General features: G+C 48.5%; 1 protein-coding gene across 1 annotated transcript; it reads left to right on the top strand.

The window, feature by feature from the left end:
* Positions 1–9,374: 9,374 nt before the first annotated feature.
* LOC125542522 lies at positions 9,375–12,420 on the top strand. Its single transcript, XM_048705590.1, has 8 exons — positions 9,375–9,558; positions 10,445–10,528; positions 10,790–10,829; positions 10,925–10,986; positions 11,310–11,407; positions 11,669–11,736; positions 11,822–11,929; positions 12,030–12,420. Exons 1-8 carry the CDS (start codon positions 9,549–9,551, stop codon positions 12,379–12,381), a joined length of 822 nt encoding a protein of 273 aa, XP_048561547.1. The 5' UTR covers positions 9,375–9,548; the 3' UTR covers positions 12,382–12,420.
* Positions 12,421–18,610: the final 6,190 nt, after the last annotated feature.

Here is an 18,610-nt window from a genome sequence, read left to right as displayed (position 1 = left end):
CTTGCGTGCATGAAGAAACTGGTGGCGGGTTGTGCTCTTCTAAGTAAACTCCAATTAGAACCCCAGATCTCAATCCTGGTTGTACCTAGTAGTAGGTAAATGAAGTATCGGTTGTTTTACTCAATTGTTTCTTGTATCATAAGATTGTATCTGCCATGCGAGCAACTGAAGGCGCCAGAGTCCATCATGTCGGTGGTACCAGGCTGATGATGTTCACGCGGTGGTGTCTATGAGAGACAAGGTAGCGTCTGTGGATGCCGAGGTTGATGAGGTAGGGGCTTTGGCACCTCAATCTGAGGCGCTGAAGTCCATCCGATCGTCCGACTTTGACCGGGAAGATATGTTGGCATGTATTGACGAGGCGGTGTTCAAGAGAAAGCTTTGTGGCTTGCTCGCCTCCCTGGAGGCAGCTAGCCCTGTGTCTGGCAAGGCAATTGCTTGCCTTCTAGCGGAGGAGTCTTCTACGGGCAAAATCAAGAAGGTAAAGAAGGCTCTTCTACGGTCAAAATCAAGAAGGTGAAGAAGGCTCTTAGGAGCATAGGCAAAAAAAGTGACGCCCTTGATAAGGCGTCTGTGGCTGCTTAATAGATAATTCTCAGCCTCTTTGACCGCCATCTCAGAGTGGCTCGTCTCCGTGGATTTGGTGGTGTCTGTTGTCTTTAACCTTGGTTTTGTTGGGGGTTTCTCTGCGACATAGAAGTGCGAGGGTTGTGGTTGCTGCGTTGTCAGGTTGATCATGGGGTCATGGAGTTTCTTTCTTAGAGAGTAGTCCACACGTGGTCTATATGTATCGGTTTTCGGCTGATGTTTTGTTAATTAACTAAGCAATTCTATTTTTAATTAATCGATGAGGCAAATCTTTTGCCTTCGTTTTGAAAAAAATATTGTATCATGAGATGAGCTCGAGTCATGTGTTGCTGGAGGCTGTAAAATCAAGCTGAGGGATAAGTATCTACACGGCGTCCGTGTAAGTTCATTCACTTATCGGTCCAAAAGTTAAAAAGGTGTTTTCCTCAAAAAAAACCACTATCGGTCTAACAATTAAAGAAAGGTTTTTTTTCACAAGAATAAACATCGAGCTAACTAAACGGGCCTTGCGGAGCCGTTTATTGTGTCATTCACATCCCTAGGTATTGAGATTGAGTTATAAGTAAAACTCTAGTGTATTATGGTCGATGTAGACCCTGCTTGCTATTTGTCATGTGAGGCGAAGCGGAGATGGGCTGAAGAGCCAGACCGAAAAGAGGTTTGGTGGGTGGGTGCATGTCAGTGATTTTGTTGATGCCTCGCATGCCATGTAGGATTGGATGTCGAAAAAAATAGGTTCGGATGGGGAAGCGGGATTTTCTGCAGAAGGTGGATGCTTGAAGAGAAAGTGTGGTTCGGTGTAAAAAGCTAAAAAAGTTAGAGTGAAGAGTAGAGATACATGTGTATTGAGTCTTTATTTTCTATTTCTTGATAAGACCCACTAATGGTAGCTTACATTGGAGAAAGAAAATCAGCGTAGACACCTCAAACTACCTTTTCTCATGAGACATATATATCCATATGCCACCCTAACTCATGGCCTAAGAGGGCAGGTCCTAGAGGGATTGCCAGGGCAATGACGAACCATTGCTTAGGCCAGCTTCAACGCATACATTCATTTTTCATCTGGTTTGGTCCGTTTGGGTCCTTGAGGCCAAAAACACGGCCTAACGTGTGGAAGTAAATGCAAATTTTGTCTGCTTGGTGCCCGTCTAAACGCATTTTTGTTTTAAATTCAGGTTCAATTTGTGTCCACATGAACACGATACGTATGCGCTATGCGTCCACGGTGTCCACCTTAGACCCGCGTGTCGGCCACCCAACCACCACCCTCTCGCCATTTTTAAGCCCACACTTGTGTTGGGGCCCGCACATCAGCCATAGAAACTCGTCTGGCACATTCTTTTTAATGCCACACATGTGGTGGGGGCTCGGCCAGTCCACTTGCTCCCCTTTGACCAGCCCTCTTCCTCTTCCTGCCCCAGGCCAGTCGAGATGTAGCCCTAGCCGCCACCCCACCGCTCTACGACCCATTGACACAACAATCCCATGGAAGTGGATCCTGGCAAGTCAGGGAAGCACAACCAGGAGGCTTGGGTCCTCATCAGGGTTAGGAGCTAGCGGGAGGAGGCCCAACAACAGGCGGCCGCACAGCTGGATGCGGCGCAAGCGGTGTGGCGATGTGGTAGCAGGCCTTTCCCATGAGCGGCGTCGTAGTTCATCGACATGACCCAAGATGATGAGGACAAGGACAAGTAGATTAGGCTTATTTGACGTTTTTAGGTTTTATTAATGTTAGACTGGACTTCTGGGTTGTTTATTTCTTTAATTAAAAAAATCTGGATGTCAAATGTTAAATACGTCCTCTGGGTTGGGCGCACTTACGGCCGGTGGACGAAACCATATTTGGGTGTTTAGCTGGCCAACCTAAACAGACAAAAAAAGCAAAATCCACGTTTGTTTCAGCATCTGTGTTGGAGTTGGCCTTAGACATTTTCTAGGGGAGTTTCAGCCGTCAATATTTTTTATGTGTCTTTGTTATCGAAACAATCATAATAGGCACTCCCTTGGCCCTTGGGTAACAATTTATATCTTAATATGAACTATATACGAAGTGAAAGAAATGAACAAATACACTAAAACATATCAATACTCTATATACACCTAACACATGATTCAGACCAAAGTTAGAACCCCCCCGCAAAAAAAAAGAAAGACAAAAGTTAGAACATCTTATATTTGTGAATGGAGGGAGTATCTAAACTACAACTCCCTCTGCTCACAAATATAATATATTTTATAATATAGATTACATATATATTGAATTGAATGAACAATCACGTCAAAATTCGTCTACATACATCTCAATCGGAAAGGAGAAAGAACATCTTACAATAGTGAATGGAGATGCATATTTTGGTGATACTTTACAGATGCTAGCACTGGAAATTATAGTTGCCGCCGCTCTTCGGTCTTCGCCCAAAATTGAAAAGAAAATTTCCTCAAAAAGAAAAATTTGAAAAGAAAAGCGTTTGCCACACACTGAACTTATAGAAGGAAAAAAAACAAGTGAGAAAGCCAATCCAATTCCCCGCGGCCGTGCCCTAGCTCGCCGCGCCGCCGTCAACCCTGGAGAGATCCATGGCGTGGATCACCACCGCTTCCTTCAACCCCTCTGTGACGACCCGATGAAGATCAGATCGCACGGAAGGGAAAGGGGATGAGATGCAGGAAGAAGGAGGACAGCTTTACTTGCAGGAGAGGAAAGATTCAGAGTACAGGTGAGAGAGCAGAGTGACCACACACCATACGCATGCCTCACGTGCCCACGCAGGGGCTGGCATATAACCACTCGACGGCTAGGCCCACTGATGATCTGGTCTAGCGATGACTTGTCCCTCCTTTCCCTATTGGCTGATTCAGGTCCACCGTGGCACTTGCAGGTGCAGGTGTGACATTTCCCCCTTCTTCAGAAGGAGCGTCACCTGGCGCTCCGGCCGCCCCTTGCCAGATCACTGTTGTCGGAAAACGAAGCTTGAGTGTGTCGTAGTCTTCCCAAGTCGTTGCCGAAGGCGAAGAAGAGTTCCAGCGTACTTGACGTTGCACCAGCGCCGCATTGCCGCGCTTGCCCATGCGTCTGTCGAGGATCTTCACGGGCGCCATCTTGACCGTGGACAAATCCGGCGGCTTGGGAAGCTCCGTGAAGACGGGCGCGTAGTTCGGTGTGTACGGCTTCAGCTGGGAGACGTGGAAGACGTTGTGGATGCGATTGTCCGGCGGCAGAATCAGCCTGTAGGCGAGTGTCCCGATCTTGGCCTCCACCTCGAATGGCCCGAAGAACTTGTAAGCTAGCTTGGCGCGGGGTCGATTGACGACGGAGGACTGCGCGTACGGCTGTAGTTTGAGCAGCACGTCCTCGCCGACCTGGAAGCTTCGCTCCGTGCGATGGCGGTCCGCCTTCTTCTTGAAACGGCATTGAGCTCGCAGCAACTGTGCGCGGAGGCGGGCTGTGTGCACGCCCCAGTCCCACTGCTCGTTGTCGATGACTGGCGCCGTCTTGTCGTCCCAGAGCACCGTTGCCCCCAAATTGGGCTCGGTGCCATACAGTGCTTTGAACGGGGTGCAGTTAATGGATGCATGGAAGGAGGAGTTGTACCAGAACTCGGCAGTCGGAAGCCACCGGCACCAGTGATGGGGTCGTCGTGGATCGCGCAACGCAGGTACATCTCCATGCATTGGTTGATCCGCTCGCTCTATCCGCCCGTCTGGGGGGTGGTAGGCCGTAGAGTACAACAGCTTGGTGCCCGCGGCCGCGAACAGTTCGCGCCAGAGCGCGCTGGTGAAGACGCGATCGCGGTCGGAGACGTCGCGCTTCTGTCCAGGCCAGAGGAAGAGCTTCTTGACACGCTGGTAAGTGGTGGTGATGCCCGAGTGGCCACCCACCACGCTGTCGTGGAAAGCGCTGATGAGTTTGGTTCGGAGCGCCGTGTTGCTGCCGATCCAGAGCCGGTCGCCGCGGCGAATCAACCCTTTGTGCAGCTCAAACCCCTCCTCGTCTGGACTGTGAATGGCGAGGCGGGAGAGCATCTCTTGCGCGGTGGCGTCAGTCGCGTAAGAATTGGCGACCTCCTGCACCCAGGCCGGTTGGCAGAGGGAGAGCGCGGCCACGCTCAGCGCAGCACCCACCCGAGACAGAGCATCGGCCGCGCCGTTCTCTACTCCGTGCTTGTACTGAAACGTGAACTGCAGTCCTACCAGTTTGGACATCGCCTTGCGTTGCAGGTCCGTCTCCAGTTGTTGATCCCCCAAATTGGATAAGCTCTTATGATCTGTAAGGATGGTGAACGGTCCGCGCTGCAGATAGGCACACCATTTCTCGACGGCCATCATCACTGCCATAAATTCTTTCTCGTACGCCGACAACTTCTGATTGCGGGTACCCAACGCCTTGCTGAAGTATGCCACCGGATGGCCCTCCTGGACGAGCACCGCGCCGATGCCAGTGTCGCACGCGTCTGTCTCGACGACGAACGGCTTGTCGAAGTCGGGCAGAGTGAGAACGGGTATGCTTGCCATGGCGCACTTGAGTAAGTCGAAAGCAGCCTGCGCTTGTTCAGACCACTCGAAACCTTTCTTGGTCAGTAAGTTAGTGAGCGGCTTGGCAATGATGCCATAGCGCGCGACAAACTTCTTGTAGTAGCCGGTGAGGCCGCGGAGAGCTCGGTGGCTGTCGTCGGTGTAGGCCATCGTAGCATTGCCTGCGTCTTGTCCGCGTCCGTGGCTACGCCCTCCTTGGAGATGATGTGGCCCGGGTATTCGATGATGTCTTGCGCAAAGGAACACTTCGAGGCTTTGACGAACAGCTCGTGCTGGCGAAGAAGCTCGAACACTTGCCGCAGGTGCTCGACGTGCTCTTCCAAGGTGCTGCTAAAGACCAATATGTCATCGAGGAAGATGATGACGAACTTGCGCGCGTGCTTGCCGAAGATTGTGTTCATCAGACACTGGAAGGTCGCCGGCGCGTTCGTCAGACCGAACGGCATGACGCGGAACTGAAAGTGCCCGTGGTGGGTTTTAAACGCCATCTTGTGCCCGTCCTCCTCGCGCATACGAATTTGGTGGTAGCCGGCGCGGAGGTCGAGTTTGGAGAAGTAGGCCGCGCCTGCGAGTTCGTCGAGTAGCTCGTCCACGATCGGCAGGGGAAACCGATTCTTGATGGTGATGTCGTTGAGCCGCCTGTAGTCGATGCAGAACCGCCAGGTACCGTCCTTCTTCTTGACGGGGAGTACTGGCGCCGCGAAGGGGCTCACACTGTGGGTGATGACACCGGATTGCAGCATCTCTTCGACTTGGCGTTCGATCTCGTCCTTCTGCAGCGGCGAGTACCGATACGGGCGCCCGTTCGCCGGCGGTGCGCCGTCCACTAGAGTGACCGCATGGTCGTACTGCCGATGTGGTGGCAGCTTCTTGGATTCGCCAAACACGTCGGCGAAGTCGTCAAGGCCCACTTGCACTGCTGGCGGAGGGGGCTTGTCCTTGTTCATGCTCGGCGCGCGCCAGTCCACGACCGCCATGTACCAGATGTCGTTCCTGGCGTGCCACTTGGCGAACTGGTCCGACTCGATGCAGTCGATATTGGTAGTGGTGCCCTTGGGACGAACGCCTTGCAGTGTCACGGTCTCGCCCTGGTGCGCGAAGGAGATGGTCTTCTCCAACCAGTGACAGTTCATGGGACTGTTTTTCTCGAGCCAGTCCATGCCCAGCACGCCGTCGTACGCCCCGAGCGCAAGCTGGCGCATGTCCGTTCTGAAAGTGTGTCCGTGGCACCACCACTGGACAGCTGGAATCATGTTGTCGCAGACCAGGCGCTCCCCATTGGCGACACGCACCTCCACGGGTGGCAGGGGCGTGCTTGTTGCCTTGATCCGCTCCGCGAACGCCTGAGATATGAAGCTGTGTGTACTGCCCGAGTCCACGAGCAGCAACATCACTTGATTCCCCACCATAGCTCGAAGGCGGATGGTGCGCGGCGAGTCCCCGCCAGAGACCGCGTGTGTGGAGATGAGGCAGCACTCTGGTGCGGGTTGCTCCGGCACAGGCGCGTCCAGAAGGTCGAGTGCGTGCACCGCATCGTCAGTGAGCAGCTCGCCGTAGTCGCCCACTTGAATGGTGAGTAACTGCGTCTGTTGTTTGCAACGGTGCTCGCGGGAGTATCGGTCGCCGCACTTGAAACAGAGCCTGTTGGCGCGTCGGAAGTCGCGGAGTTGCCGCTCGCGGGCGAAGTCGTCGTTCGCCGGCCGAGCCGCTGCTGCCGCTGCTGGTGGCCGCAGGGGGATCGCGGCGGGCAGTGGCGGGGGACGCCCGGCAGGGATCAGTCGAGGGCGCGGGCGACAAGCGTCGTTTTCTTCCTCCTGGATACGGGCCAGCACCGAGGCACGCGTGATGCTGGTCGGAGCCTGAAGATGTACCGTAGCGCGTAGGTCGTCCCGCAGCCCGAGGAGGAACTGGGTGACGAAGAAGCGCGGGCTCAGCGAGGTGTCGAGGGTGAGTAGATGGTACATGTGAGCTTCGAACGCCGCTCGATACTCCGCCACCGTGGTGGTTTGCCGAAGTTGCAGGAGTTGATGCATCTCCAGTTCAAACTCGTCCGCCCCAAATTCTTCACGGATTGCCGCACAGAAGGCGTCCCACCTGAGCGCGCGATGAGCTTGACGGTACGCCTGAAGCTAGTGAGCTGCCTGTCCCTCGATGTACAGCGTCACCGTGGTCACCCAATTGTGTGGCGGGACGCGGTACAGCTCGAAGTAGGCGACACAACGATCGATCCACAGGTACGGGGCTGAGCCGTCGAACCATGGGAAATCGTGCTTGGGCGGCTTGGTGAAATACTCCTCGTGCCGCAGCATCTCCGGATCGTGGTGGCCTTGAGCGGGGTCGCCGTGGTGTGGACCGTCGACGGGGCCTCCTCCGTGCCGAAGTTGAAGAAGAGGCGGTCCGTTGTTGACGAGGCGAGGTTGATGTGCGTGCGGATCCACCGGTGATGCGGAGGAACCGGTTAGGAGGCCGCCCCGTGGCGTACTTGGAGGGCGGCCGCGCGGCGAGGTCGCGGGCGGTGGTGGTGCGGTCTCGCGCTGCTGGCGCACCTCGTCGACGTCGGCCTGCGTCAGATCCACTTGCCGGCGCAGGTGGGCGAGATCGGCGGAGACCTGCTTGTTGAAGGCGATCTGCGCCTCCGCTTGCTTGTCACCGGCGAGTTTGCTCTCGTCGAAGCGGGTGAGCAGGGACGAGAGCATGGACTTGAGTTGCTCCTATGATTCCGTCATGGCGAGGAGGATATGCTTGGTCTGTGCAGAGGGCTTGGACGATGGCGCCGTACCTGCTCGATTGATTTAACCCCGCTTGGGATTTCGCGTCGATTTGCCGAAGCAATTCAACACCCAGAGCAGTGGATGTTACAGATCAATCGGCGAAAGCGGTGGAAAAAAAATCGGCCGGAATCAAATGGCTCTGATAACCAGTTGTGACGACCCGATGAAGATCAGATCGCACGGAAGGGAAAGGGGATGAGATGCAGGAAGAAGGAGGGCAGCTTTACTTGCAGGAGAGGAAAGATTCAGAGTACAGGTGAGAGAGCAGAGTGACCACACACCATACGCATGCCTCACGCACCAACGCAGGGGCTGGCATATAACCACTCGACGGCTAGGCCCACTGATGATCTGGCCTAGCGATGACTTGTCCCTCCTTTCCCTATTGGCTGATCAGGTCCACCGTGGCACTTGCAGGTGCAGGTGTGACACCCTCCTCCCTGACCGGGCCATACGTCGCCGGCGGCGCCGCCGCCGCCTCCCCACGCTCCTCCGCCTATCCCGACTGGGTCCTACTCCGCAAGACGGCGCGCATCTCGGCGTTCCGGAACGTGACCACCGCCGAGGGCCGCACGGCCGAGGGCCGAGCCGTCGAGGCGTCCTTCTGGCTCGTCGACCCGCCGGGCGTCTCCTACTTCTCCGTCCACTGCCCCAGCCTCCAGGAGGGCGACTTCTCCGGCGAGCCCCAGGTCGTCTGCGCCGAGGCCGCCTTCGTCCTCTTCCGCGTCAGATTCAGCTTCCCCAGCGAGAGGCGGATCTCCACCCACCACTTCGTCTACACGGCCCGCGGCGCTGCGGGGCCGCCCTCACTGCAACTCCTCCCGGTGCCCCCCCGGCGTTGAGGACGTCAAATCCCATCAGCTTGGCCTCTTGCCGCGCGGCGGCGAGCACTACGCCGTCGCCTTCCTCGATCGCAATTGGACCGCCCAAGGTGACGCCTGGCAGTGGCAGTTCGACGCCCACGTCTTCTCGTCAGAGACATGTTCCTCGCTGGGCTTATCGGAGGCCTCGCTGGGCTTATGCGACCTCCAAGCAGATCGTGGTCGGAGCAAGCACACTGGGCTGGGTTGATATCTCACGCGGCATTACTCTCCTCTGCGACCTGTTCGACGAGTGTCCTGTCGTGAAATACGTCCCCTTCCCGGCGACAGGGGTTTGCGTCGCACCCTACTACCGTCTCACTCGTCACTCGGCGCAATGCTTCCACGATGTCGCCTGCTATGAGGATCTGATCAAATTCGTCGAGATAGGCTTCGATGAACCTGACTGCATGATAAAGGGTAAAGGCTGGAGAGCCACCACATGGATCAGAAACATCTCTTGGGGAAGTTGGCGCAAGCACACCAGAGTTGATGTCGCTAACATCTCGGTTGACCAAAGATATTCTGCTCTGTTGCCTGAGCTGTGGAACCATGAGACCCATAAGCTAGAGCTGAAGAAACTGGTTTTCTTACTACCCAGTACCCACCCTGAGCGTGCGCAACGATGATCTTCTCTACATCATGGCCAAGGTGGGTGGGGAACATGACAAGGCCTGGGTCATCGCCGTTGGCATGAAAAGTGCGGTTGTGGAGGGACTAGCCCCTGTTTCGACCGGACGGTACTGCCCCAGTACAATGTTCTCCCCATGTGCCTTCCCGTTACCTCAACTACATGACCCAAGGTCTGGTTATTCTGCCTTCTTTCCCCTTATACCTCATGTCATATGATTTACTCAGCATTATATCTTTTGAACTCTTGGTTGGTTAAGTGTTTACTCAGGACAACTATGTTCTAGTTTTGACATTATTGACATTAGACTGTTTGTGTTCATTATATTTAGCTGTTCATCAAACTTGAAAATCAACAGCTAGTTCAGTAACCTTCATGAGTTTATGTTTCATGCTGCGGTTAGTTGCAAGTATGCAAGGTGAAACAGCTGCCGATACTGTCAATGGAGAGAGTCAAGATGACTCAGGATCTTTGCGAGATGATTGGTACATTACTTCTTTTATTGGCATAGTGCTTATGTGATGTGAGGTGGTGATGAGCCAACTCGTTCTGTTCCTCAAATCAACCAGGGGAAAATTTGCATTTTACTCCGAATTGCATATTTCGGAGACTGTCAGTTTGGTTCTTTTTTTGGCAATTATTAGGAAACAAGTTGGAATATAACCATTCATGGCAGAGACTGTCGGTTTGGCATAGAGTCAATATGACTCCTGATTTCTGTGGAACGATTACTTTGATAAGTCCACTCCTCGAAATACTAGTTTTTTATGGGATTGATTTGGTTGTAATATACCACATCTTCAGGTGCAGATATGCATGCTTAAAGTTTTGATTCATGTCAGAGAATGTCAGTTTGGCATAGAGTCAAGATGACTCGTGATTTCTGTGGAATGATTGGGACATGACTTCAATAATTAGTGTCATGCTTATGGGGTTCGAAGCTGTTATGTGCCAACTTGTTCCATTTCTCTAATCAATCAGGAAAAACACATTTTAATTTGCATTTTCTCCCAGTTGCATTTGTTGGCAGACTGTCACTGTCATTTTTTTTCAATTAGGAAACAAGTCTGAAGAACCACTCGTTGGATGTGATGGAGGAATCTTGGAAGAACAGGAAATTCAAGCCGAGCACAGGATAAGAGGCAAGTTGCATTTCTTGTTCATGTTGATCTGCGTCTATGTTACGTATTTACTTCATTATCTATGTTATGCACTGTTTTCTTGGTACCGTTTGAATGATATGCTATCTCGTGCCTACCATGACATATTTATTATGTAAAAGATATCCAGAGAACAAGTACTTTGAGATTCCCCCTCATAAAAAAAATGCCCCCTTGAGAAGTTGTATCATCTCTTTCCACATTTTTTTGTATGTAACTCTTCCTTTATCAAATAAATTGCAGGGCCTGAGATGGGCAATCCAGTGGACAAATACTTTAAGAGGTAACTCGTGCATTGCTATCTTTACCTGTATTTGAATTTTCATTTGCATGACATCGTGTTGATATCTGCTGCTGCTGTTGGCTGCCTGTTGCCAGGATGAATGCTTCACAGTGTGCTCTGCAAGTGCTGTTGACTCAACGCTGGTTCAGGGAACTTGGTAATTGATAAGTCCACTCCTTGAAATACTACTTTTTTATGGGATTGATTTGGTTGTAATATACCACATCTTCAGGTGCAGATGTTCATGCTGAGAGTTTTGATTCTGAATTAATCTCCTTACTACCTCTGCAAATGTCTTCTCAGTTTAATCTGCAGCATTACTGTAAATTCTTGTTCAAGTCAATAATACTATTATTGGAGATTTTGTTGAGCAAGCATATCCGCTAAATTGTTACAGAACAATTGTTTGCTTCTGCGTATATTGTGAATTGACCGTGATGACCAAAATATTCACATCTATTTGGTGTTGGTCCTTTGCAGATGAATGGTTGGATTCTCAGGGATCAGCTTGCGATGCATACTGCAAATCACTACCTTACTGGTGTCCAGCATCAGCTCTGTGTTTTGATATTAAGGCAGTAAGTTCTGTTTTGGTGACTTGCAGGCTTAGTTAGTCCTGGTTTTCATATTCCGAGTCCATCATCGTGTTCTTTTTGCTAAATCATTGTGTCCTCAACTTCGTCTCGTTTTCTATCTTCAAACTGTGCACACATCTTCCCTTCCAGAGCTTCAAATTCTTTTTTGAAGTTTCTTGAAATACGACACAGCCATCACTAGCGTATTTGTATTCCAAAATATGAACTGTCTAGTTACCTAGATCCTTAAAAAAATTGGTGCAGGTGGTAAACTATGCTTCCTATAATGGTGATGGAGAAGGTGCTTCCATGGCTGTAGATTCCTGCTTACGGTATGTATGTGTTTGTGTATATACGAGGAAACTTTATGAACTGCACTTTGTTTGTGTGACTATATAACGCCTCTTGTTTCCCTAGAGCTTTGGACGATTTCTATAAACTACTGAAGCAGTCACCTCTGAGTGATCCATCAACAACTGAAGCCATGAAGCGTCAAATCATGGTTGCCCTTGGCGCTCTAGACAGGCACTAGCACTTGAAATGAAAAAAAAAATCCGTATCTACTTCAAAATCGGAAGAACCATTTACTGACCTATTCTTTTCTGCACGTTTTCCATCTTTTCAGCATCTTGGAATTTGTACCGCTAAACTGTATGCCAAGGAGCATACAGAAGGTGCTTGTAGATGTCTGCCTGGAACAAAAAGAAAAAACACTAGTATGTGAACACTGCGAGAAGCCAGGCCTTACAGAGGATGAATCTGACGAATGGCGGCAATGGGGATCAGACTCGGGGGACGAATCGGATGAATGGCAGCAAGGGTCATCCGACTCGGAGGATGAATCTGATGAATGGCAGCGAGTGGGACCTGACTCGGATGACTCCCTAGAGACCCGCGGGGAGAAGCAGGCACAGGTTCTGGATCGCCGGTCGGGGCACTCGTATTGGCTGTATTTTGTTTCCTGCGTATATTGGTAGTGGTGGCCGCAAGAGCGTTGAGCCATCCCACTTTAATGTCATAGAGCCAGTATCTTGTTATTCTCTCTCTTCTAGGAGCTCCTATGCCGTGCATGTAAAAAGGTAGTGTTCTGGAAACTAGTGTTAAATGAGGTTAATATCGGTGGTGGTTAATGTATTAGCATTATCCCTGTAGCTAAGTTCATGTGCTGCTGCTTTTGTTCCTGTTCCTTTTCCTGAATCAGATAGATTTGGTCTTGAACCTGAAGGACATGTGTGGCTATATGTTGTATCTGCTGCTTCTGGGCTCTCACAGGTTCAGATGGCACTGACAAGGTGTTGTGGTCACTTTAAGCTGCTCAGCAAGTTAGGGAAGGGAAAAACAATGGTTGGGAGTATTTGCAAATAACCACTAGGTTGTGCTAATATAACTGTCCACTATGAGGAAACCGTACTATTTGACCCTTTCTTTAGTTATTAAGATATACAATTATATACCCACAATACTTTACATGAAAACGAAAGAATAAAATTGAAAATGAAATCTTAAAACTAGTGAAAACAACCCCGAATGGTTTATAGAAATTGGGAAAAGCTCGCAGAAATGTTTTTTTCTTCTAAATTTGAGAAAATTTCATCGATTTGAAAAAAGTTCATTAATTTTGAAAAAAAGTATATGAACTTCGGAAAAAGTTCACTAAATTTTGGAGTAAGTTGGTGATTTGAAAAAAAGTTCACGAGTTATGCATTTGAGAAAAGTTGAACGATTTTGAAAAAAAAGTCCATCGGTTTTGAAGAAAATTTCATGAATTTGAAAAACAAATTCATGAATTTTGAGAAATACTTCATCAATTTTGAAGAAAAGTTCACAAATTTGGAAAAAGTTCACGGCTTTAAAGAAAGTTCATTGATTTTGATAAAAAAAGTTCACCAATTTTAAAACAGTTCATGTATTTTTTAAACTACAAGTTCTAAAAAATTATCAATTTTTAAAAGTGCGCGAATTCAGAAAAAGGTCACCAGATTTTGAAAAAAAAGACACAGATTTGAGAAAAGTTCGTTGATTTTGATAAAAGTTTCAAATTTGGAAAAGTTCACTATGTTAAAGAAAAGAAAAGAAAAGTGAACAAAGAAAGAAAAATAACTGGAGTAAAAACCAGGAAAAACCCGTAAAAGAACAGATTCATGAAGGTACCGAATAAGAAGTAGACAAAAGGGTTGGTGAGCACAGCACCCGTAGTTTTGGTTACCTTGTTTTGAAAGTAAACAGTATAGTTGACATTTCGAATTACAGCACCCGTAGTAGTTTTTGAAGGTAATAATAATAATAATAATGAAAATGGGCCAAGCCTAGGAACCAGCGTGGGTGTGAGCCGATTTGTTTCTTTGCCTTTAACCAGCGCCATGCTTCCTGGTACTTACGTTGGCTCTTCGGCGTTGGTCTTTCACGGACTCACGGACCCGACAACATTAGAAGCTCTTGCTTGCCGGGAAGCCACTGCTCTGGTCAAGGACTTGAGGATTACTAATATTTGTGTGGCCTCGGATTGCCTCTCTGTTGTCAATGATATTCATACTGGAACTCTTGGGATTACTGCGCCAGTTGTGAAGGAGATCAACAATATAGCTATATATTTCCTCTCTTGCTCCTTTATTCATGAAGGACGTCTCTCCAATAAGGAGGCTCATAGTCTAGCTAGGCATACTTTACATCTAGATGAAGGTCGTCATGTGTGGTTTTTTAACCCTTTTGATACTGCTATTATCTCTGTAATTCGTACCATTGATCAATAAAGTAAAGCATGTTAGCCCTCAAAAAAGAAAACGGCGCCATGCATCCTCTTCTTTCTCCGGTCTCACTAGTAGTTTGGCTGGCCCATATTCTGCTTGCTATTTTTTCTTCATTTTGTTCGACTGTCTTTGCAGTCGCTAATTTTTCTGCGTGTAGCTTGACTGTAGTTAAATCATGATCAAAGAAAAGAACAAAAAAAGGAATTATTCACGAACAAAAACAAAATAAACTTCTCTTAAAACTTCCAAAACATAAATGAATTACTCGTGAATTCAAAGAGTGTCCATGAATTAGAAAACATGTTCGCTAATGCAGAAAATGTTCATGAATTCAGAAAATGTTTGTAATTTCGAAAAATGTTTGTGAATTCAAATACACCCTCAAATTTATGAAAATTTTCATGAAATCAAAAAAACATTTGTGACTTCAAAAATACTTCAAGAATTTATAAAATTGTTCTAGAATTCAAAATAAATAAATAAACTCGATTACAAAAAATGTTAGTGAATTTGCAAAATATTTCCGATTTCAAAGAAGTTCACGAGTTCAGTAAAATGTACATGAATTTGACAGGTTTATACCTTGAGGGTATGCCCAAGTCATACGGCCCATCCAAAGGCTCAAGCCAATCAGAGATATGGTCCATAAGACAATGAGCTAATGGGGTAACATGCTAGGGCAATTGAAGTTGCAACCCAAGGGGTCAGAAACCAGGGGGATCCTTACCACCAGTCGATGTTGCCAACCACAGTCACAGTCACCACCAGCCTCATGGGCACCGCGGCAACCTCACCACTACTCCAACATGCCGGGAGCCGTCGTCGAGCCTCCACTCATCCTCCACGCCACCCATGGGAGGGCCCAGTCACCATCCCCACTGCTAGACACCACTAGCCCCCCCCCCCTCCCCCAGCCAGACACCACTAGCTCCCAATGCTAGAGACCACACGGATATGATACGTACGCGCTATACGTCCGCTCGGTGTCCGTCTCGAGCCCGCGTGTCGGCCACCCAACCACCACCGCTGGTCATTTTTAAGCCCATGCTTGTGTTTGGGCCTGCACGTTAGCCATAGAAACTCGTCATGCGTGTACTTTTTAATGCCACACGTGTCATGGGGACCCGACCAGTCCACTTCCTCCCCTTTGACCAGCCATCTTTCTCTTGCCCCCGGTTAGTCGAGGTCTAGCCCTAGCCGCCGCCCCACAGCTCCACCATCCGTCGATGCAACAATCCCGTGGAAGTGGATCCTGGCAAGCCAGGGAAGCACGGCCACGAGGCTGGGTCTTTATCAAGGTCGGGGCCAGCGGGAGGAGGCCCAACGACAGGCGGTGCCACAGTCGGATGCGGCGCAGGCGGCATTGGCGACGTGGCAGCATGCCTTTCCATGAGCGGCGTCAGAATTCATTGACCTAACCCAAGATGACGACGACGGCAAGTTGATTGGGCTTATTTTATGTTTTTAGTAATGTTAACTGGACTTTTGGGTCGTTTTTTAATTCAAAAAGTCGGACCTCAAATGTTAAACGCGTCCTCTACGTTGGGCGCACCTATGGGCTGGTAAAAAAATGGACAAACTCCGCATCCATTTTGGATCTTCGTGTTGGAGTTGGCCTTAGACTTTTTTACGGGGGAGGGGAGGGGTTCGGCCGTATTCTTTTTTTGGGTGTCTTAGTTTCGAATCAATCATAATAAGCACTTCCTTGGGCCACAATTATAAAAGTTTCTAAATATTTTAGTATAAACTACATACAAAATGAAATGAATGAACAAATACACTAAAATGTGCCTATCCTCTATATACACTCGATTCAGGAAAAAATTAGAACGTCTTATATTTGTGAATTGAGAGAGTATCTAAACTTCTACTCCCTCCGCTCACAAATGTAACATGTTTTAGATATTTTAATATAGATTACATATATATTGAATTGATTGAACAAACACACTAAAATTCGTCTATATACATCTCAATCAAAAAGGACATCTTACAATATGAGAAAGAACATCTTACAACAGTGAATGGAGATGCATATTTTGGTGATACTTACGGATGCCAGCACTGGAGCGTATCCACTCTTCGGTAAAAAGTAGTTTGATAGCAAGATAACTTGTAACGAACAAGTAACGATAACAGTAACAAAAGTGCAACAAGGTAGTCCAATCCTTTTTGTAGTAAACGACAGGCCGAAATGGTATCTTATAATAAGCAAAGCGTTCTTGAGGGCACACGACAATCTTAGTCACTTTCATCATGTTGGGTTGATTCATGTTCGCTACTTGGCTAATTTGATATGTGGGTGGACCGGTACTTGGGTGCTATTCTTACTTGAACAAGCCTCACACTTATAATTAACCCGCTCGTAAGCATCTGCAACAATGATAAAAGTATTAAGATAAAATCTAACCATAACAAGAAACATATGGATCCAAATCAGTCCCTTACGGAATAGCGCATAAACTTGGGTTTAACCTTCTGTCACTCTAGCAACCCATCATCTAATAACTACTCCACAATGCATTCCCTTACGCTCAAAGATGGTGAAGTGTCATGTAGTCGACGTTCACATAACATCACTAAGGGAATTACAACGTACATACCATCAAAATATCAAACGAATATCAAATTCACACGATTACTTGCAACATGACTTCTCCCGTGGCCTAAAGTAACTACTCACGAATAATATTCATGCTCAAGATTAGAGGGGTATTAATTAGCATAATGAATCTAAACATATGATCTTGCACCAAATAAACCGCTAGCATCAACTACAAAATGTAATCAACACTACTAGTTACCCGGCCCACAGGTACCAATCTGAGGTTTCGGTACAAAGATTGAACAAAAGAGATGAACTAGGGTTTGAGATGAGATGGTGTTATTGAAGATTGGCCTCCCAAATATGAGAGAGTTGTTGGTGATGACGATGGCTTCGATTTTCTCCTCCAGAAGGAAAGTTCCCCTAGCGGAATCGCTCCGTCGGAGGGCAAAAGTCCTTCTGCCCAAGTTTCGCCTTGAGACGGTGGCGCTCCGTCCCGAAAGTCCCCTTTATTTGTCTTGGTAACTAGATGTGCAGCCAACATTCAGCAAGTTCATGTTTAGACCGTTGATCTTCAATTGATTTCTTAGCATCATCTATGAATATCAGCTGAATTTAATCTGTAGCATTACCCTAAATGCTTGCCCATGTCAAGTATAATATGCTTGTAAATTTTATGTGCTTTCACTCTTCATTTATATGTATGTAACTTTCTTGGTGAAAATCTTAAGCAAGTGCAGCCCATGTGATAGCATTATTAGCTTTGCAGATATATGTATTTGGGGAAGACACATGAGAAGCAGAGTGTAGTGAGGACCAATTTGAAGGAAATATGCCCTAGAGGCAATAATAAAGTTGTTATTTATATTTCCTTATATCATGATAAATGTTTATTATTCATGCTAGAATTGTATTAACCGGAAACTTAGTACATGTGTGAATACATAGACAAACAAAGTGTCACTAGTATGCCTCTACTTGACTAGCTCGTTGATGATGAGGAACATAGTAATTTCAAAAAAATTCATACGCACACGCAAGATCATGGTGATGCATAGCAACGAGAGGAGAGAGTGTCGTCTACGTACCCTCGTAGACCGTAAGCGGAAGCGTTATAACAATGCGGTTGATGTAGTCGTACGTCTTCACGATCGACCGATCCTCAGTACCAAACGTACGACACATCCGAGTTCAGCACACGTTCAGCTCGGTGACGTTCCGCGAACTCATGATCCAGTAGAGCTTCCAGGAAGAGCTTCGTCAGCACGACGGCGTGGTGACGGTGTTGATGAAGCTACCGACGCAGGGCTTCGCCTAAGCACCGCTACGATATGACCGAGGTGGATTATGGTGGAGGGGGGCACCGCACACGGCTAAAAGATCAATGATCAATTGTTGTGTCTCCAAGGGGTGCCCCCTCCCCGTATATAAAGGAGTGGAGGAGGGGGAGGGGCCGGCCTCCTATGGCGCGCCCCATGAGGAGTCCTACTCCCACCGGGAGTAGGACCCCCCCTTTCCAAGTAGGAGTAGGAGTAGGAGAGGAAGGGAGGGAAGAAGAGAAGGAAAGGGGGGCGCCGCCCCCCTCCTTGTCCAATTCGGACTAAAGGGGGAGGGGGCGCGCGGCTGGCCTGGCCGCCCCTCCTCTTCTCCCACTAAGGCCCATTAGGCCCAATATACTCCCCGGGGGGATCCGGTAACCCCCCGGTACTCCGATATATGTCTGGAACCTCCTGAAACACTTCCGGTGTACGAACATAGTCGTCCAATATATCAATCTTTACGTCTCGACCATTTCGAGACTCCTCGTCATGTCCGTAATCATATCCGGGACTCCGAACTACCTTAGGTACATCAAAACACAAAAACTGATAATACCGATCGTCACAAAACTTTAAGCGGGCGGACCCTACGGGT

This window comes from Triticum urartu, chromosome 3, assembly GCF_003073215.2.
Source record: "Triticum urartu cultivar G1812 chromosome 3, Tu2.1, whole genome shotgun sequence".
NCBI lineage: Eukaryota > Viridiplantae > Streptophyta > Magnoliopsida > Poales > Poaceae > Triticum > Triticum urartu.
Note: the sequence above shows the minus strand (reverse complement) of the source record. Positions and strands in the feature narration are given on the sequence as shown.